Source organism: Hemiscyllium ocellatum, chromosome 9, assembly GCF_020745735.1.
Source record: "Hemiscyllium ocellatum isolate sHemOce1 chromosome 9, sHemOce1.pat.X.cur, whole genome shotgun sequence".
NCBI lineage: Eukaryota > Metazoa > Chordata > Chondrichthyes > Orectolobiformes > Hemiscylliidae > Hemiscyllium > Hemiscyllium ocellatum.
The window spans coordinates 58,597,666-58,620,051 of record NC_083409.1 but is presented as its reverse complement, the minus strand read 5'-3'; the positions used below and the strand labels follow the sequence as shown (position 1 = coordinate 58,620,051).

Sequence of the window (22,386 nt, the reverse complement as noted above, 5' to 3'; positions counted from 1 at the left end):
TTTCAAGGCCATGGGCCAAATGCTGCAAAACATTTAGAATTATCTTCGTTTTGGTGATGCAAATTCTATAGGTGAAAGGGCCTTTTCTATACTGTACAATTCTATGATTCAGGAACTTTAGCACAACTTTAGAAGCAGCGGCTGTCATTTTCATTTCATAATATACCTATGTACATTATTTCTGTTACAAGAATCAGAACTGTGGGGATTTCCAAATGAAATTCTATAGTAGTCCTATTAGACTGGGTGAATATTAGAAATTAGATAATTCCATAGTTGACAGTGAATAAGTGTGACCTGTCATCCCTAACTAGCTGATGTTTGCAAACTTTGGCCTGAATGATGGAATTTTCTCCATTTGTCTTTCCCCATTGTATCCAACATTGGAAGTGGCTCTACTATTGAGCAATATTTAATAAATAATTATGCTGAATTAATTTAGGATTATTAGCTATGCTCCGTATGATTCATTCTGGAAGTTATGCACATTCACATACAGGTCCACACATTGCATCCTTTTCTCACTGAAGAAAAGGCAGTGATCACATCCATGGCAATACACTGACCAGTGAGATGTGACTAGCCTGGTTGACTTTAATCAGTTAACTACAATATTACATACAATTCCATACAAACTATGGTCCAACCAATCTGCACCCTCTTCATATACTGTATAAATTGTTATTTCCTCTCTCAGATGATTTTCTTGCATTTTAGCCTGGATGAGCACAAGAAAAGAAGTGTCAATGAATGTTTGACTTCTGTACTACAAAGGAATTAAATCAGGAAAAATTGGATGCATTGCAATATTTACTATATCAGATGATAGGCTTAGGTAGTAGAAGTAGAGTGCTTCTTGTGTTCTCGCTCATTTTTGACAGTGATACAAAAGTGCCTAACGTTAGGCAGAGAATTCAGTGTAACAAGTCCCAATTTCATTTTTCACATCTGCCTTTTCAGGGTATGCAGGTTGCCTGATTCTTGGCCATTGTGTTAGTGGAGAGATTGAAGGTTTCAAGTGATAGTGATAGCTGATCAAGTAGGCTGTTTTGCTCATGAAAAATGTTGAGCATGTTGAATACTATTGAAGCTGCAATTATTCAGGAAACTGGAGAGTTTTCCATCACATTCCTGAATTGAACTTTGTAGATGGTGGCCAGACTTTGGAAATCAGGAAGTGGGTTACTTACTGCAGACCTGCTCTTGTAGCTACAGGACATATATGGCTATTCCAGTTCAGTTTCTGATCAATGGTAAACCCTAGGATGCTAATGTTTTGGAATTCAACTAAAGTTATATGTCAAAGGGAGATGGCTACTTTTCCAATTACTGAAGTTGGTCAATAGTTGGCACTTGATGCAAACACTGCCTGCCTTTTCTCTGTTGAATAGCAAACATTGTCCAGGTTTTGCTGCATAATGGACATAGTCCACTTTAGCGTTTTAGGAATGGCCTTGATTTAAGGAACATGGGGGACCAGCCTGCTCATGAGGGGATATATCACAGATTGTCATTTGTTGTCTCCAAATAAAAAGGCAATACCATGTCCTCTAGACTGGAGGTGCCTCATTTAAATATAACACCGATGCTGTCTTTAGTGTACTGATGGTGCTCCGATGCATATACAGCATTGAAAACATTTTTCATCTTACTAATAATGTAGGTTTCAGAGAACAAAGCTATTTCAATATTAAGCCCATTAATAATAGTTGAAAGGTAGTTTAAAATAAATTGAAGAATATCAGCAGAGTTGCAAATTTTCATCCACTTTTGCCAGTATTACCAGTTTTGTAGCAGAAATTTGGAAGGAATTTTAATTAATATTAGTACTGTATGCATAAATTTTCTACTATAGTATACAATTGTTTAATTAACATGCACAATTACCTGAATTTGACTGTACTTATTTGGCTTTGTTCTTATTCAATAGTGTTTAATGCATTATTTTTCTCAAAGCTATCATTGTATTTGGATTTCAGTAAGTCAGCCTTTGGGAAGGGGATTATAAGCATTGCTTATGAAACATTAAATTCCACATCCACCAAATATTTTCTTGTCTTAATTTATGACTGAACTGATAAGAAATGGGTTCAATTACACAGTATATTAGCTATTTAAGATTTACTTAAAGCAGCTCCAAAGTTCAAAGCAACATTGTGCATTTGAAAACACAAAACTGCATTTTGATTATAACCCAATAAATGTATCTAATTTTCGTCAAGGATTCCAACAGTCACGACATACCCTGGAGGAAGAAGATAATTACAGTCAATCCTCACCAACTTCAGAAATTGTCAGCTGGCCTTATAAAAGGGGGAGGCTTTAACCTGCAGGCAAGGGAACCCAGGCCAATTAGAGTTACAGAGTCATACAGTTCTACAGCACGGAAACAGACCCTTGGGTCCAACCCCTCCATGCCAACCAAATATCCCAACCCAATCTAGTCCCAACTGCCAGCACCCGACTCATATCCCTCCAAATCTTCCTATTCATATATCCATCCAGATGCCTTTTAAATGTTGTAATCGTACTAGCCTCCACCACTTCCTCTGGCAGCTAATTCCATACACATACCACCCTCTGTGTGAAAAGTTGCCTGTTAGGTGTCTTTTACATCTTTCCCCTCTCACCTTAAACCTATGCCCTCTCACCCTAAACCTAGTTCTGGACTCCCTCACCCCAGCATAGAGATTTTGTTTATTTATCCTATCCATGCTCTTCATGATTTTATAAACATCTATAAGGTCACCCCCTCAACCTCCAACACTCCAGGGAAAACAGTACTAGTGTAATCAACCTCTCCCTGTAGCTCAAACCCTCCAACCCTGGCAATATCTTTGTAAATCTTTTCTGAACCCTTTCAAATTTCACAGCATCTTTCCGAGAGGAAGACCAGAATTGCACACGGTATTCCAACAGTGGCCTAACAAATGTCCTTTACAGTCGCAATATGACCTCCCAAATCCTGTACTCAATACTCTGACTAATAAAGGAAAGCATACCAAACATCACCTTCACTATCCTATCCAACTGCGCCTCTACTTTCAAGGAGCTATGAACCTGTACTCCAAGTCTCTTTGTTCAGCAACACTCCCTAGGACCTTACCATTAAGTGTATAAGATTTGCTTTCCCAAAATGCAGGCACTTCACATTTATCTAAATTAAACTCCATCTGCCACTTCTCAGGCCATTGGCCCATCTGATCAAAATCCCATTGTAATCTGAGGTAACCTTCTTTGCTGTCCATTATACCTCCAATTTTGGTGTTGCCTGCAAACTTACTAACTATACCTCTTATGCTCACATTCAAATCATTTATATAAATGATGATCCTTGTGGCACTCCACTGGTCACAGGCCTCCAGTCTGAAAAACAACCCACCACCACCACCCTCTGTCTTCTACCTTTGAGGCAGTCTGTATCCAAATGGCTAGTTCTCGCTGTATTCCATGAGATCAAATCTTGCTAACTAGTCCTCCATGAGGAACCTTGTCAAATGCCTTATTGAAGTCAATATAGATCACGTCTACCACTCTGCCCTCATCAATCCTCTTTGTTACTTCTTCAAAATACTCAATCAAGTTTGTGAGACATGATTTCCCATGCACAAAGCCATGTTGATTATCCCTAATCAGTCCTTCCAAATACACGTACATCCTATCCCTCAGGATTCCTTCCAACAACGTGCCCACCACCGACACGGTGGGTGGCATGGTGGCACAGTGGTTAGCACTGCTGCCTCATAGCCTCACAGCGCCAGAGACCCGGGTTCAATTCCCACTTCAGGTGACTGACTGTGTGGAGTTTGCACATTCTCCCCGTGTCTGCGTGGGTTTCCTCCGGGAGCTCCGGTTTTCTCCCACAGTCCAAATATGTGCAGGTTAGGTGAATTGGCCATGCTAAGTTGCCCGTAGTGTTAGGGTCCAGGGGTAAATGTAGGGGAATGGGTCTGGGTGGGTGCGCTTCGTCGGGTCAGTGTGGACTTGTTGGGCCGTAGGACCTGTTTCCACACTGTAAGTAATCTAATCTAAAATAGTAGGGGAGTCCAACCAGGGGTAGGTCTAAGGATATTGAGTAGAACATTTATGACTGACATGTCCCCTGGCTTGACCTTACCACCTTTCTTAAACAATGGCACCATGTTAGCCAACCTGCAGTCTTCTGGCTCCTCATCTCTGACTATCGATGACACAAATATCTCAGCAAGAGGCCTAGCTTCCCACAGAGTTCTAGGGTACACCTGATCAGGTCCTGCATTGAGACATCCAACACTTCCTCTGTAATATGGATATTTTTCAAGATGTCACTATTTCCTGACATTCTCTCTCTTCCATGTCCTTTTCCTCAGTAAATACAGATGCAAAATACTCATTTAGTACCTCCCACATCTGCTGCGACTCCACACAAAGGCCGCCTTGCTGATCTTTGAGGGACCCTATTCTCTCCCTAGTTACCAGTGTGTCCTTAACGTAGTTGTAAAAATCCTTTGGATTCTCCTTAACTATTTGCCAAAGCTATCTCATGTACCTTTTTTGGCCTCCTTATTTCCTTCTTTGGTATACTCCTGCTGCCTTTATACTCTTCTAAAAATTCACTTGATCTATCCTATCTATACCTGACATATGCTTCCTTCTTTTTCTTAACAAAACCTTCAATTTCTTTAGTCATCCAGCATTCCCTATACCTACCAGCCTTTCCTTTCACCCTGACAGGAATATACTTTCTCTGGATTCTTGTTACCTCATTTCTGAAGGCTTCCCATTTTCCAGACATCCCTTTACCTCCAAACATCTGCCTCCAATCAGCTTTTGAAAGTTCTTGCATAATACCATCAAAATTGGCCTTTCTCCAATTTAGAACTTCAACTTTTAGATCTGGTCTATCCTTTTCCATCACTATTTTAAACTAATAGAATTATGGTCGCTGGCACCAAAGTGCTCCCTCACTGACACCTCAGTCACCTGCCTTGCCTTATTTCCCAAGAGTGGGTCAAGTTTTGCACCTTCTCTAGTAGGTACATCCACATACTGAATCAAAACATTGTCTTGTACACACTTCAGAAATTCCTCTCCATCTAAACCTTCAACACTATGGCAATCCCAGTCGATGTTTGGACAGTTAAAATCCTCTACCATAAACACCCTATTATTCATACAGATAACTGAGATCTCATTACAAATTTGTTTCTCAATTGCCCTCTGACTATTTAGGGGGTCTCTAATACAATCCCAATAAGGTGATCATCCCTTTCTTATTTCTCCACCCAAATAACTTCCCTGGATGTATTTCCAGGAATATCCTCCCTCAGCACAACTGTAATTAATCTAATACTCATTGTTTTACAGAAAATATAGATTTATCCCAGACAAGGGCGGCACGGTGGCACAGTGGTTAGCACTGCTGCCTCACAGCGCCAGAGACCCGGGTTCCATTCCTGTCACAGGGTAATGTCTGTGGAGTTTGCACATTCTCCCAGTGTCTGCGTGGGTTTCCTCTGGGTGCTCCGGTTTCCTCCCACAGTCCAAAAATGTGCAGGTTAGGTGAATTGGCCATGCAAAATTGCCCATAGTGTTAGGAGAAGGAGTATATGTAGGGGACTGGGTCTGGGTGGGTTGCTCTTCAGAGGGTTGGTGTGGACTTGTTGGGCCGAAGGGCCTATTTCCACACTAAGTAATCTAATATTAGAAAAGAAACATAATAAATTTCTAGTTTGTTAGAAACCTTTCTGCAAAAGTTCTTGAATAGGATTGCAGATATTTGTAACTTCAGTTTCAGAAACAAAGATTTTCTACACCATTCTACCTCTGCCACTACTAAGCTGCCCCAACTAAATTTTACTCTATGGATTTTGCCATAATTGAACTTAAGTAAATCTCTAGTGGAGTCCATCCTATTTCAAAACGTTTGACTGTTGGAGGCCAAGAATCATAGCCCCATTTCTTTGCAGAAAAGATTCTCAAGTCAACATCATAGATTCCACTACCTTCAGCAATTTTGCCAATGGTAAAAATTCACTGTGATTTCATCGTGTTTTGTTGCGTATTTTGTCCCTCAAGAACTGAAGCAGTACCAGCCCTCTTGGACAACATTCAAGTTTGGGCTGACATGAGAAGTAACATTCAGACGATAAATGTTAGACAGTGACAATATGATAATGAGTATCCAACAGTTAATACTGGAGACTGAATTAATCTCCACCTAATCTGAAAAGATTGTCGAGACATCAGGAAAATATCTCTGCATCTCAAAGATGACTTAATGTAATCTTTGTCTTCCAATGGTCTTAGTGACAATGTTTAATTCGTTAATCTAGCATGTAGCTAATTGCTTTCTTGCAATAAATTAATCGTTCAAAGAAAAGAGTCTCTTCTTCTTAACACTCAGAAATGATTATTTTTCTACCATCATAAACCAATTAGGCCCTTAGCTTCAGTCAAAGGAAGAGGAATGGAGGCAGTATTATTCAACCCACTGTGGTCTGAAGTGGGAAAGAGACTGGTTTAAAAAACAAGCATTGTTGAAAGGTTTACTGCACTGTTTAAGAGCAGCTTTCCAAGACTCATTGAACGTGCTGTATACACTGCTGCTTTTTTCATGCACTGGAGAAGGTTTCATTGCAAACGAGCCTGTACAAAAGGAGATTTGGCTGGCAGCAAATAGCCGATTTCACAATGGAATGGTCCATGTCATCACTTGTCGATGACAAAGGTGTTCTGCTTACCATCAGCTATGTGATCCGCTCCCACGTAGCTGAGCAGCTTGTGGGTGTGAAACAAACACAGATTGCTGAAAAAGCTCAGCAGATCATACAGCATCCATGAAGAGAAAACAGAGTTAACATTATAGGTCGAGTGACCTGACTAAAAAACCGATGGTAGCGAGAAAAAAGTTGTTTTGTATGCAGCATACAAAATGGGGGAAGGGATAAGGAGTAAATGATAGGTGGAGATAGAGCCCAGAGAAGGAAAATCAAAGAGCAGTGTCAATAGTCTATCAGATCCCAAAAGATTCCTTGCAGTTTTCCCACCTGACATTCTGACTTGATTCAGTTGAGTGATCCACAGCCGAATATTAGTTAAATTGGCAGTCACATTAAAAGAGGTTCTTGAAAGGTAAAGATGAAGTGAATGGAAAAATAAATTCTTATTACGAAAATTGCAACAAAGACAGATGTCTCATGATTTAGTTGTCACAAAAAGACCAACACAGATTCAAAGTATAAAAATATTAAATGGTAAGCTCACAATCCTAAAGTACCTGGTTGCAGACAGGTTATTCATTCATAGATGGCAACTAGTCCTGTTGATGAATGCTGCTGACTTGTCTCATGAGTCTTGGTGATGCCTGCATTCAATTGAAGACATTTTGTACCTTGAGAAACCAATGAAGGCATTGATGGTTCTTTCCTACTTAGACTGGAAATGCATTTTGTTGGTGGCCCTCTTGAGCTAGTCAGCTAATTGATATAGAGTCGAGAGTGTGGTGCTGGAAAAGCACAGCAGGTCAGTCAACATCCAAGGAGGTGAATTAACATTTCGGGCATAAGCCCTTTATCAGGATTGAGGGGTGACCCAAGGGGGCTGAGAGATAAAAAGGGGGGGGGGGGGGGAAGATGGGGTTTGGGGGAAGGCAGCTGAGAATGTAATAGGTAGATGAAGGTGGGGGGAAGGTGATAGGTCAGAGAGGAGGGTGGAGTGGATAGATGGGAAAAATGATGGACAAGTCAAGAGGGCAGTGCTGAGTTGGAGGCTTGGGACTGGGATAATGTGGAGGTGGGTGGGTGGGGGGAGGGGAATGAGGAAATGGATGAAATCCTCGATAGCTAATTGATATAGTCATGGACTGGGTCTAGGAGAATGTATGTGTCTTCAGTAAGCCCCTGGAAAGAGCGAGATGCATATGTGATCCGAACATGGTAATCTTCAGGGCCATATCCATGAAAGCCATGTGTCACAACTTCACCTAGAGCATTGTGGATAAATTTGTGACAGGTTCCCTTCAGAGCCACAATCTTTGCTCACACTGATGCACAAACACCCGAGGTGAGTACAGTACACTCTTTTCATGGAAGGGCACTTTCTGATAATGGCTGGCTACTTCCAGGAAAAATAATGGTTCCTGCATAACAGACAATGGTGTTACAGATGATACATTAATAACCTTCTTCAGGACAGTGACTTAAACTCAACTGTTTTCATGTTTTATCAATGACCTTCCCTCCATCATATGGTCAGAGGTGAGGATATTCACTGATTATTTTCAATGTGCAGCATCTATAAGCTTTTGAGAGCATATTTTCATTTCTAGAGGACTCTAGCAATATAGGACATAGTTTCAAACTAAGGAATCTCCCATTTAAGGTGGAGATGAAGAGAAATGTATTCTTTTAGGCTACTATTGTATTTGGAATCTCTTCCAGACAGCAGTGGAGCTGGGTAATTTAATATATTCAAAGGCTAGTCAGTCAGATTTTTGATCTAGAGGAAAGTCCAGGGTTACTGGATGCAAGCAAATAGTTTGTTCAGGCACAAAGAGACAGATCAGCCATGATTTTATTGAATGCTGGTGCAATGGACTAAATAGTCTCCTTTTGCTCCCATTTAATACAATCTTAATGGAAGAATTGAACTTCAGCTGTACAGACCAATTCATAGGAATGAAATGCTAAATGAAGTTAACTGAGTTCATGAGAAAGTGAAAAATAAGCTATTAGCTACACTTCTCATTAAGAAGAAAATAACAGTTGTGCGCACTTCAATAAATTAAGACACACTCAATCTCTCATGTTTTGCTTGGGTTCTAAAAGCTGGCAGTCTTCACTCCATTAAATCTTATTTCAGTATCATTCAGTCTAATAGCATAAACATGCCCAATGCTGTAAGATCCCTTGCCTGAATGCTTCCCCATTCATTTAAAACAATTTTGCCTCTAACTACCCATTCTTTCCTAGCATTATTTATGTAACTTTTCTTTATTCCATGACTCACAATTGCCATTTGGGAATTGTGATGTTTAAGATGATGAAAAATGGGACAGAGTAGACAGAAATAGACTCTTTCAATTGATTGAGGGATTTCATAAGAGGAAGATGGATACAAGATTGGATGAGGGAAATTTTAATTTTGCATAAAGGATTGCATGAGACACTATGGAACCCAGAAGTTAGTCCTTAAAGCAAGGAGTATGCAGACATTAAAAAATAGCTGTCATGGAATAAAGAATAGGGAACATGGGATAATAAGATTATAAGCACCAATGTCCTAAGACTAACAAACCAAATTTATGTGAAAGCTTTATGGAATCCCACTCAGCGCTGACTTGTCAGACACTATTTGACAATAAACCTGGGAAATTTGACAATAGTAGACACTGAATAACAGAATGGGAATTCTGACTGATTTCCCCCTTCCTTGCCAAGCACCAACTCAGCCTGTGTTGCTACAGCTGCTGTCGCAGCTGAGGTCAATTATTTTAGCATAGACCGGGTATGGAACCCGGAACTTAGGTTTATACTGCAAAGCAATGCAAATCATTCATTAAAGACCTTGTATTGTTAGCACAGAAGCTTAAAACATTATCATGAGTGATCATACATTTCAGAACTATCTGAAAAGTACTATGCACATAGTTATTTACTTTGAAATGCAGGTAAATGCAGCAGGCATTTTACACACAAGATTGATCAGTCAGTCTGCTTTTGTTGGTGAAATTGGTTACAGTCAGGACATTGAGAATTCTTTGCTTTTCTTTGAAATGTACCACAGGATCCATCAAGTCTACAAGTACATGTGGCCAAACCTCTTCTGAAGGCTGACACCTCTGACTATTCAGCAAGAATTCAATTGAATTTCAAATATTTAAACCACTCACCCAATCAAAACTGGGCAAGAGTGTAGATACAAATCAACTAACAACGCAATGCAATATTCACGGCACTACCAAACTGCTGTGAATTGGATCAAAGGCTGGAAGAAGCAGTGTCATGTAACCAACTACATTTAATTTTAAACTTCCTTATGTGCAAGGAGGAGTAGTTATGCTCTTCCCATCTCACAAGACAGACTTGGGCCTAACTTGTCCAATGATCCCTTTTTTCTTGTACCACTGGTCATAGCCATGAATCATCAACAGCAGCTAGAACCTGCACCATTTATTTGACTGCTGGAAATCAATCCCACAAGTACATGATCATGACCGGTTTTTTCTAAATATCTTTGTTTCTATCTGCTGGCCTGATTGTAGATCACATTGGAATTGAAGATGGGTAATAGGACTTAGTCATTGAAGATCACCTGGACTTGTATGTCTATGAGGCCGCTCAGAGTAACATTCATACCACACAAAGACCAGGCTATGACCATTTCAACAAGAGACAATCTAACCACTGCCTCTTGACATTAAATGATGTTACCATCACTGAATCCCCACTACGAACATCCTCGTGGTTACCATTCACCAGAAACTCAACTGGGCTTGCCAGTGTATACAAGAGCAGGTCAAAGGCTAGAAATATTGCAGTGAGTAACTCATCTCCTGATTCCTTAAAGTCTATCCATCATCTACAAAATTCAAGTCATGAGTGTAATGGAATACTCCCCACTTGTCTGGTTGGGTGTAGCTTCAACAGTACTCAAGCAACTTGACACCATCCAGAACAAAGCAGGCCACTTGATTTGCACCACGTCCCCAAACATTCACTCCCTCCACCATAGACATTCAGAAGTAGCAGTATGTACTAGCTATCAGATGTACTGCAGAAATTCACCAAAGATTCTTAGACAACACCTTCCAAACCCATAACCATTTCTATCTGGAAGGACTAGGGCAGCAGATACATAGGAACACTACCATCTTCAAATTCCCCTCCAAGCCACTAACCATCCTGACTTGGAAATATATCGCTGTTCTTTCAGTGTTGTTTGATAGAATAATGGAACTCCATCATGGAATTATTTAATTTATACAGAATGGAGTTAAGCCATTTGGCACATTGAGACCACACCGCGCCTCTGAACAGCATCCCACCCAGGCCCCCACCCCCTCCGTAACCTTGCATTTCCCATGGCTAGTCCACCTAACTTGCTTTGGACTGTGGAGGAAACCTACACGGATACAGGGAAAATGAGCAAGCACCACAAAGACACTTGCCCAAGGCTGGAATCGAACCTGGGTCCCTGGTGCTGTAAGGCCGCATTGCCAACCACTGAGCCATGTCCTAACGATGTTGGTAGTACATCTACTCCAAACAGACTGCACCAGTGCAAGGAGTCAGCTCAACTCCACCTTCTCAAGGGGAACTAGGGATGGGCAATAAATGCTGGCCAGCCAGCAATGCTCACATCCCACAAACGAATAAGAAAGGCTCACCTTTGGATTGCTGCACACTGTACCTTCACTGCCTGTCACTGCCCACTACCTCTCTTCTAGCTCTCACATATCCCCACCCCCAAAATCAGATCCAAAATGTTAACCTAAATTATGTGAAGATGACATGGATTGAAAGGTCAAATATGTCATCATGATTTGTCTGTTTGGTTGGAATGAATCCAATAGGACTGTTGTAATGGGAGATTTTCAAATCTGAATATGTTTTGCATCCCTTTTTCCTTGTATGACCAAAACCTTAAATAACTTTAATAGAAGAGAAAATACACCAGTTAAGGACCAAACAAATAAAATTCTGGGGTTAATAGTAGTTTTTAATGCTAACAACTTGGGATGCCTGCTTGTGATATTGACTATTGTTGATTCGCAAAAAAACGTGCATGCTGGATGAAATGGAATTGTTATTTAATATAAGATTTTGTTTCATGAAATGACATGAAAACACATCAGTAACATTGCAGCTTCTTTTTAAATCTAGTTTGTGTGGAGTTCAGTGTTCAGTGTTTTGGCAGGTTTTGCAGCTGGGAGGGCCTTATGTCCAATTAATGATTTCAATGACGTCAATAGCATAACTGAAATATTTACTTGGGCGCATGAAACCAGCTTTCAGAATTGAGCTGAAGATAACCAAAAATACGTGAAATGGATTTACTGATTCGGAACTGGATTCTGACAAATCCAGCTGAGCTTTGCCAGTAACTACTGAACTTGCACAAACTTTTGATTCTCAAAGTGGTCCCATCATTCGGAACTGGAAAACCAACAATTCTTATTTCTGTTGAGTATGTAATACTAATGGGCATTTATGATCTTAGCCAGTTGTAGACAGATGAGTACAACTGAATACCTAGCACCCTTGACTAGATATGGGTAAAAAAAAATCAGTTATTAGTTCTTAACCAATCATATCACCAAAAAATGTGACACTGACTTGAACTGCAGTTTTTTAGCAGGTTAGTTTGGTGTCAATTCCAAATACTGTCACTGCAGCAATGAGGGCAGGATACTTGCACCCAATGTCTGAATCGATATCCTGCTTGGTAGTGGGCAGGGAAATCATAGGCAGGAGCACTTGTGACTTAAATGTTGCAGTTCAGGGACCAGAGGCGCACTTTGCTAATATCACTTTTTGGGGTAACTGTTGGTTTAGGTTGATTCGATGGAAGACTCTGCTACTTTCCTTCCAGCAAAGACTGCAGCTGGGTTGCATACATTAGAAAAGATTCTGACAGATTTGAAATTTTTCATCTGCTCAACAGACAATTAGAATGCAAACCAGTCAGTTCCAAGTAGGCTCAGGGGCAGGTGCAGAACTTGGGCAATTTAAATAGTCTGTCGCCATGTTCCCACGGGAGTTCCAGCATATGCTTGGGCATTAGCTGGTCTCAGGGAAAAAAAACCCTTTTTTTTCGCTTAGGTTCTCAAAAACGTCAATAGATACTAACACTGGAAATGCTCACCATTGGAGAGAAAAGTAGGCACCAATTATCAGTCTCAATTGAAATGTCAAGCTATTTTCCTCTTGCTGGCCCACCTGTATGACAAGCAATTCTTTTGATTTTCATTGAAGTTTTCAGAATTGGTTTTTGTTTTTATATCAAGATATTGAGCAATATAAAAGTTGACAGCTGAAGCCGCTATATTCTTTGAATGTGTATACACTTCAGTCTGAAAGTATATCAAAAAAGTAAGATTTTGGTATCAAGATTTCTCTTTTTTTAAGTTAGCTAAATTGAACCAGTAAATCTTCATCTCCCACAAATGACAAAATGAATACAGAATGCAAAGGAACTTCTTGGGGCGGCACGATGGCTCAGTGGTTAACACTGTTGCCTCAGCGCGAGGGACCTGGGTTCGATTTGCACCTCAGACAACAGCCTGTGTGGAGTTTGCACATTTTAGCATGGTGAATTGGCCTTGCTAAAATTGCCCATAGTGTTCAGGGATGTGTAGATTAGGTGTACTTGTCTTGGGTAAATGTAGAGCAGCAGGGGAATGGGTCTGGATGCATTACTCTTTGGAAGGTTGGTGTGAACTTGTTGACCCAAAGGGCCTGTATCCACACCGAAAGGATTCTACATCATTCTGTATTATATCATTCTTGGAAACTGGATTTTTCCAAATCAATTCCAACTGATTCAGCATGGTTTTGTAAAATTTGATCTCTTTCCTCATAAAAGAATTATTTACTTTATTTCTACGATTTCATTTTCTTATAAAGTTTGAAACACAAGGACTGAGAGAATACGTAGATGATTATTCACAAATCCATGTTGGTGGGTGGGGAAGTAAAGCATATTGTGCAAAAGACAGAATGACATAAATCAGATCAATGATTGGTTAAAAAAAGTCACAAAATTATTAATTTCCATCTCCAACCGTCCACATAGTCCAGCCCTGCTTTCTATAGCACAAGGCAATGGCGCAAAGAGGAGCAAAGGGCAGAATAAAAATCAGATCAGACACTGGGATAACTGCAATAATTAAACATTGGCAGAAATAAAATATACAGGGAATGTGGAAAGAATTTAAAAAAAAGATGAATAATATGGTCAGTTAACAGGAGATTTTAATTCCTGAGATTTTAATTGCACTCTACACCTATTTGATTTATCATTGGATGCTAAAACACCAGTGAATTGATTTTCATGTGTAAAAGTGTTCCATTGCGATGTGTAGTTTGCACAGACCAGAGGTGGAGAATTTTATAGAGCCAGCTAGAAAATACAGCATCTGGGAGATAACAATGAGATAAAATGCAAAATTTAAATTTGCTGATGACAGATTGAGATGCAGAGATAAAGTCATCGAAATGTATGCAGCATGTACAGTAATATACCACCCTGTGCTGGGTTTTTACTTGAATTCCATGTATACTCAATAATATTACAGATCTTAATACAGGATAAAGTCAGCAAAGCACATAAATCTCACATGATCTGATTCACAATAATATAAAAGTGGTGTGCAACAATCAGCTTTGTGCAGTTGTGAATATGTTCAACCGTTTTCCTCATTTAATGCTATAGCACCAGGGTGCGGGGCAGCAGAATGTCAACTTCCAAAGCAGCTCAGGTTGGGTAAGGGCAAGTCAGTGATGAGGGAACTTGTCCATGTGTACTACATGGAGGACTGAAGTAGGAAGAGCTTGGCATTCTGAATACAGAGGGGGTGAGGGAAAGAATGGTGAAGAGAATCACTCAAATGATGAGTCAAGAAAATGAGGGTTCGATAAGGGCAGTGTCAGCAGTATCACACATCGGTCCATTTCATCATGACAGAGTTCTTACAAGTTAAAAATCATACAACGCCAGGTTATAGTCCAACAGGTTTAATTGGAAGCACACTAGCTTTCAGAGCGTCGCTCCTTCATCAGGTGGTAGTGGAGGGCTCAATCCTAACACATAGAATTTATAGCAAACATTTATAGTGTGATGCAGCTGAAATTATACATTGAAAAACTGATTGTCTGTTAAGCCTTTCATCTGTTAGAATACCATGACAGTTTCACTTTTTTCATGTGTAAATCACAAAACCTTTTTTTAAAAAAAGTTGCATTCTCGGGTTAGCTGTTAACAATGGTGATAGCTAGACAATATGTTGAAGGTGTTGGCCCCCTGTGTTCTCTGTCTATGCCATGATGTTTAGATTGATTCTAATCTAAAAAGTGAGATAATGGAGTTTTACATGAATTCATGCAGTTTTTGAGCAAAGTACAATGTAACCCTGCAAGTACAAATTCACCCCACAAAATATATATGTGCATGGGGGTCTTTGTCTGTCTGGGTTGGGGTTTGAGAGTGTGAGAAAGTGGGAGTGTATGAGTGCGTGTGTGCGCGCGCACACACAGAGTGTCTTAAGTCTGTGAGGGGGTGCATGAGAGTGTGTGGGTGTCTGTGTGCGCGTCTGTGTATATGTGTGTGTAGGAGTGAGTGTGAGAGTGAGTGAGTATCTGTGTATGTATAGTGCAATGGTGGTCACCTGTAATGTGACATGAACCCAAGGTCCTGGTTGAGGCACTCCCTATGGGTACTGCACAACAATCAACAGACAGAAGTTTTCCCTCCCAGTTGGGGAATATTTCAGTGGTCCAGGACATTCGACCTCGGACCTTCGGGTGACCATCCTCCAAGGTGGACTTTGGGACAGGCAGCAGCAAAAAGTGGCCGGGCAGAGGCTGATAGCAAAGTTTGGTACCCATAGGGAAGGCCTCAATTGGGACCTTGGGCTCATGTCACATTACAGGTGACCACCAATAAACTTCTCTCTCTCTCTCTCTCACACAACCCCCAACCCAGACAGACAAAGACCCACACGCACACGTATATTTTGTGGGGTGAATTTGTACTTGCAGGATTACATTGTACTTTGCTCAAAAACTGCATGCATTTATGTAGAACTCTGAGCCCAAAAACTGCATTAATTCATGTAAACCTCCGTTATCTCACTCTTTATAAGAGAATCAATCTAAACATCATGACATAGACAGAACACAGGGGCCAACACCTTCAACATATTGTCTAGCTATCACCATTGTTAACAGCCAACCCAAGAATGCAACTTTAAAAAAAGGTTTTGTGATTTATACATGAAAGAAGTGAAACTGTCATGGTATTCTAACAGATGAAAGGCTTAACAGCTAATCAATTTTTCAATGTATAATTTCAGTTACATCACACTGTAAATTTTTGCTATAAATTCTGTGTGTTAGGATCGAGCCCTCCACTACCACCTGATGAAGGAGCGATGCTCCGAAAGCCAGTCTGCTTCCAATTAAACCTGTTGGACTATAACCTGGTGTTGTGTGATTTTTAACTTTGTACACCCCAGTCCAACACCGGAATCTCCAAATCATGAGTTTTTACAAGGCTTTAATTACTCTCTGCTGACTGTGATAACAAATCCTTTACAACATATAGGAGGGAGGGCTGGCTGAGCCGTGAAGCATATCCTACTGAGCAGTGAGTATGACACTGGATTCTAATATGAACATACTGTAAACAGTGAACAGAAAAACAATAAATTTGTTTCTTTTAAAATAATGGAAATTCCCAAACTCTCCCATAACCATCAATGCATGCCAAATGTGAGATATACTAGAACACTTTAGCTTTCTGATAAAAGCAGTCTTAACAAATAGCAATGCACACGTGAATAAGGTGAGACCAATATAATAAGAAATATTTAAAACTGAGATGGTGGCTATGATACAAAACTCCCTGTTTGTCCAAGAGGTTCACTTACAGCCCCACACAGTTTTAGCATTTTCAGCTGATTATATTTTCGCCAATCAAAAGCTTCCCATACCACTAATTTTCTTATGTTTTCAATGCATGCCAGGCACTTAGAATTTTAATTGCAATCACATGCGTGACAGGAAAAAAAGAGCGCATAAGAAGTCAGCCCCAGTTACATCATCAAGAACAGCCTGCTATTGATAAAATCCCAGTTTCTGGGAAGCAGGGGAATTTTATAAAGGCTGCAAAAGCAGAAACAGTATATATGGCAGGACCTGAAATTTTGATTTTCCACTGGTGGGTTGAGATGCTAAGATTAAGTCAGTTATGTGTGTTAATTGTGTTGTCTGGGGTTTTGGGGGTTGAAGGGGGGGTGGGGGAGGAATCATACTTATAATGTATTTGCATGTCATGTATACCCATTTGTGTAAAACTTGAAAAAAAATTATATTCTACCTTCAGCATAAAGTTAGTGCACGAGAATCTAAGGGCTTGAGTTCACGCTTGTTTATGTGGCAGTGCAGCAGTCGGCTTTTTGCAGTTATGTTTAAGATTTTTCTTGTTACACACATGTGGTGCTGGTGGCATTTTCGGCAGAAGAGGACAGTGAAGGATAATGATAGTTTAGATGGAAGCTTGGGACTGACAAGGGCAAGTCAATGGTGCAGGAGAAAGGATAGAGTATGGGGGTGCTGTGGCATAAAGGTATGGCAGAGGGAAGGAGCCGTGTCTTGGGTATTGTAGAAGGTGGTAAGGATAGTAGGTCAAGGTAAGAAAATGAAGGCCCCAGTAAGTAGTGTCAGTCCTGACTCTGTTTGGGATAATGTAGCAGTTTTCAGGGCTTTGAGTTCATCTCCATTTCAACTAACCCACGAAGAGCCATCTCAGACAACATCCTCAATGCAGAGAAGGGAGAACAGCTAAGTCTGCAATTCTGTTATGTCCCATGTAATGGCAAGTGTAACACTGCACACGAACATGAGCATGAGCATTTAATAAAGTGTATGCAAATATGCAACACTTTCTTCTAGTAGTAATGTCCTGAACTCTGCTGCAACCATCAATGCTTAGCAACTATATGTTGTACTGGTACATTTAGGCTTTATGACTAATTCAGTCTCAACAAATAATAATGATGCACACATAAATAAGGTGAAACCAATGTAATATGAAATATTTACAAGGGAAATGTAAATTTGAAAGACAACCATGTCATCTTTGTGGTAGCAATATATGTCTTATGCTTATGAAAATGGAATTGCACAGGAAAGTGGCGTCTATGGTGAGAAGTCTCCCTGTTCATCCAGGGGAACATTTTATAACTGCTGCATTGCCAACTAACAGCAGGTTTCATTGCTGAAAGGCTAACCACTCTGTTTGCTCGTGGCTACCATATATTTTCCCGAATTTCAAATTTTAATTTCAATGATATAGGGATTGGCAAAAAGCAAGAGTAGAAATGTCACCCAATTTCTGTTCCTTTATTACAAATATGACTCAAAGTTAGATGGCACTGCAGATAGTGTGGATGATATCATAAAATTAAAAAGGGATGCTAATAGGCTAAGTGAATGGGCAAAACTGTGGCAGATGGAGTTCAAAATAAGAATGACGCTATCCATTTTTAAACAAAAAAAGGATAGATCAGAGTAGTTTTTAGATGTATGAAGTTAAATACAGTGGATACCCAGAGACCTGGAGGTTCTGGTAGATAGATCTTTAAAATGTCACAAACAGGGGCATAAAATAATCAAGGCACCTTTTGAATGCTGGTCTTTATATCAAGAGGCCTGCAGTACAAGGAAGCAGAAGTTATTCTACAGTTACTCAAAACTTTAATTGGATCCCACTTGGTGTACTGAGTGTAGATGTGGGTATCACACCTTAAGAAACATATATTGGCCTTGCAATTACTACAATGTAGATTTACCGGAATAATATCTGGACTTCAGGGCTTAGCTTCTGAGGAGAGATTACATAAATTAGGTCTGTTTTCTCTGAAATTTATAAGACTCAGGGTGATCTAATCGAAGTTTTCACATTTTAACAGGAAAGGACGGGGGAGATACAGGCAAACCTTTTCCACTGATGAATATTCTAGAACTAGCAAGCATACTCTGAGAATTAGAGTCAGGCCATTAAGGACAGATGTTAGGAAGCACTTGTATACACAAAAGGTGGGAGATGTTTAGAACTCTCTTTCACAAGAAGCAGAGGATGCTGGAGCAGGTATCACTTTTAAATCTGAGATAGATACGTTTTTGTTAAGCAAAGACAGTAAAGAGATATGGGCCAAAAGTAGGCATACAGAGTTAGTTAGGGAAAAACAATGACTTAAGATGCTGGAAACCAGATTCTGGATTAGTGTGCTGGAAGAGCACAGCGGTTCAGGCAGCATCCAAGGAGCAGCGAAATCGTATTTCGGGCAAAAGCCATTCATCAGGAATAAAGGCAGAGAGCCTGAAGCGTGGAGAGATAAGCTAGAGGAGGGTGGGACACCCTCCTCTAGCTTATCTCTCCACACTTCAGGCTCTCTGCCTTTATTCCTGATGAAGGGCTTTTGCCCAAAACGTCGATTTCGCTGCTCCTTGGATGCTGCCTGAACTGCAATGCTCTTCCAGCACCACTAATCCAGAATACAGAGTTAGTTACAATCAGCCATGATCTCAATGAATGTTGAAACATGCTCCAGGGGCTGAATGGTCTATTCCTGTTCCTAAATAGCATGGAGCAGGGAAAATTCAGCCCACTGAATGTTGTTGGATTGTATTCTGAAGTAACAACTACTTCATGTCAGAATTTTACTTACAATTGGAATGCTCATGCAATACGGATAGGAGTCTGTACTTGAAGAACTATAGTGTAAAATTGAATTTTAATCCACAAAATAATTTTGATCCACGGTACTAAGGTCCACATAAAGTACTGAACAATCATGTATCTATTAACAAACACTTACCACCCAAATATACAAAATGGGCAGGAAAGGATCACATATTTCTTTCTCAGCTAAGTTGAGTATCCTTCATTGTAAATGATGTATATTCTGCATTGATTCTACCAACATGTATGGCACAACAATGGTCAAGGCTAACTGCCATTTGATGAATTCCTAAAGCACTTCTAAATCGCATCATTAGTTAGTAATCCTAGAAGAACGAACAAACTTACATTTATATAGCACCATTCAGGTCATTCCAAAATACATTACTGACAGTGAAGGACTTGTAGTTTGAAGTGTAGTCACTTTTGTAACTTAAGAAATAAACAGCCAGTTTGTCTACAATAAACTGCAACAACAAGCAGCACAAAAGCTGGATACTCCATTTTAATGAAATGAGATGACACATAAATATTGATTAACACACTGGGAATAACTCACTAGTTCTTCAAATACTTCAAATTCTTCATGGAATCTTGTACACCATCTTAAGTGAAGCTTAGTTTGATGGTTCATCATGAAAATATGGATTTTTGTCAGATACTTCACTGGCACATCAGTCTACACTATGCTCTCTAGGAATTTGAACCTAAAACTTTCTGATTAAAGGACAAAGAATGCCACCAATGAACTATGGCTAGTACTGGCCTCTCTACATTTTTGACCCTTGTATAGAATTGAGCAATAACCAGAAATTTAGCACCATACAAAATAACTTCTGGCAACTACTGCAATTAACTATTCACATAAAGGCACATGAACACAACTGAAATTCTAATTTATATGGGTGGCAAATAAAAGTGGCATGTGGTCCAAGATAAAAGAAATAATTAAAGGTGTAATTATAATACCTCAGTATTATTGCCACATCATCTCTGAACTTCAATGAACTTTGTAAATAGGTTCACATCTAGGACTGTGAATCAGAATATGCAAGGTGGTAGTATCAGAAAATGAGTCGCGTATTCATAAGCAATTTAATCTTCTGGAAATTATTGACATGTTTGCCATGACCAGAGGCTAAATCTTACATTTCTTTTGGCTAAGTCTGAGTTAATTTCAGCTTTTTGGACAGTTTTTCGCCGGGATGTCTGGCAGTTTTTCTTACTATGTCTTATCAAACTCGCCTCATTAATTAATCAAGACAATTAGGTATTTTTCAATGTATAATTCCAGTTACATCACACTGTAAATTTTTGCTATAAAGTCTGTGCCTTATAATTGTGTCTTCCACAATCACCTGATGAAGGAGCAGTGCTCCGAAAGCTAGTGTGCTTCCAATTAAACTTGTTGAACTATAACCTGGTGTTGTATGATTTTTAAACTTTGTACACCCCAGTCCAACACCGGCATCTCCAACTCATTAACTATAATTAGCTCACTGCCCATGTCCAATACCGACCCCATCTTACCAAGCATCATTATCTGAAGTCAGTGGATAACCTAGAATTCACAGGCATTCCTTACACCTGTTCCATATTTAAAAACCCTTTGTGCAAGCACTGTCAGATTGTCCTGCTTGTTTCCTGACACTTGCCTTGGAACTCAAATTCTTCTTGGAATCTTATCCACCAAACTGACTGAGGCTTAGTTTGGCATACAAGGAGGAAACGGATGCCCACTGTGGAGACAGGGACCTTGAGGTCCTGATGGATGGAGTGATGCAGTTCCAGGACCTCATCTGTGGAAAACATCCTCCTCTGACTATCTTGAGTGGCTGTCTGACCATTTCAAAGCCCTGGCACTGGTTTTGGAGTCTGACTTCCACTTTCTATTCTTGGACCTCTTGACCTGACTAAGGTTTGCAGACAACCATAACAAGCTTTCTTTCTTTCTTTCTGTCTGCATTAAATGGTAAGAAAAGACAGAGGTATGAGCCTCCTATCTCTGGTTAAGGGAACACAGTGCAAAAGGCAAGGCAAGAATGCTGAGAGCATTCAAGGAGGCTCAGAGCGAGTGCGCACCATCACAGCTATCAAAGAGCCCAGAGATGAAGCTTGGTTCAGGTCATGAGCTTTGTTGCTGCAGCATTACAATGATAGTTACAGTTGCAGCAAGAGGTACATATGCATGCAATAAAGTTCTGTATGTGGATCAGAGATGTGCTGTAAGAGTTCCTTGAGGTTGGCACATATTAGATGTGGGGGCATGTGGCCAGTTCCCATGAAGCATGCACTGACATATTGGTGGTGTCCTACATGGAGGTTCCATTGAGCAGGCGGTGAGTTGAATTTGCCAGGTTCCTGTTTCGGTGACCATGTCAAATTTTCTTGGCGGCTAGATTGTTTGGCAAGTTTGGTAGGATAGAAAACCCAATATTCAAGAGGTACGTTGGGCTGTCAACGAAGTGTGTAACACGCTACAATCCCCCTTAATTGGTAACACACTGCTGCCTCTTGCTACATTGCTTGTGTAAAGCATAGAAAATAGCACAAGATGCCCCAGATATCAATGCCAGCCTCAGCAAATGCTTCTAAACAGCCACAAATCCTGCCTTGGTCCATATTGTTGAGAGTCGAGAATGTGGTGCTGGCAAGCCAGGCAGCATGCGAATCAACATTTCCGGCACAAGTCCTTCAGCAGGAATGATGAAGGGCTTATGTCCAAAACATTGATTTTCTTGCTCCTCGTACGCTGCCCGACCTGCTTACTTTTTCAGCACCACGATCTCAACTCTGATCCCCAACATCTGCAGTCCTCACTTTCTCCATATTGTTAAGACCCCTATAAGATTCAGAATCAGGAATCTGAATTCAATTCTTATCTACTTTGGTATATTTACAGATTTTCAGTCATACAGGTATGTTTTGGTTGATATAGGT

At 40.2% G+C, this 22,386-nt stretch overlaps 1 protein-coding gene across 4 annotated transcripts in view; it reads right to left on the bottom strand.

The window, feature by feature from the left end:
* Positions 1-22,386, bottom strand: part of pde4ba (phosphodiesterase 4B, cAMP-specific a) — a 197,560-nt gene that overhangs the window by 88,255 nt on the left and 86,919 nt on the right. Inside the window, exon 1 of one of the 4 annotated variants that reach the window (XM_060830385.1) lies at positions 11,168-11,238. The exons of the other annotated variants lie outside the window; for them this stretch is intronic. Coding sequence (XP_060686368.1) covers positions 11,168-11,213 — 46 coding nt within the window. The 5' untranslated portion in view covers positions 11,214-11,238. Of the gene's footprint in view, positions 1-11,167; positions 11,239-22,386 lie in introns of those variants that run through there. 4 annotated transcript variants of the gene reach the window in all.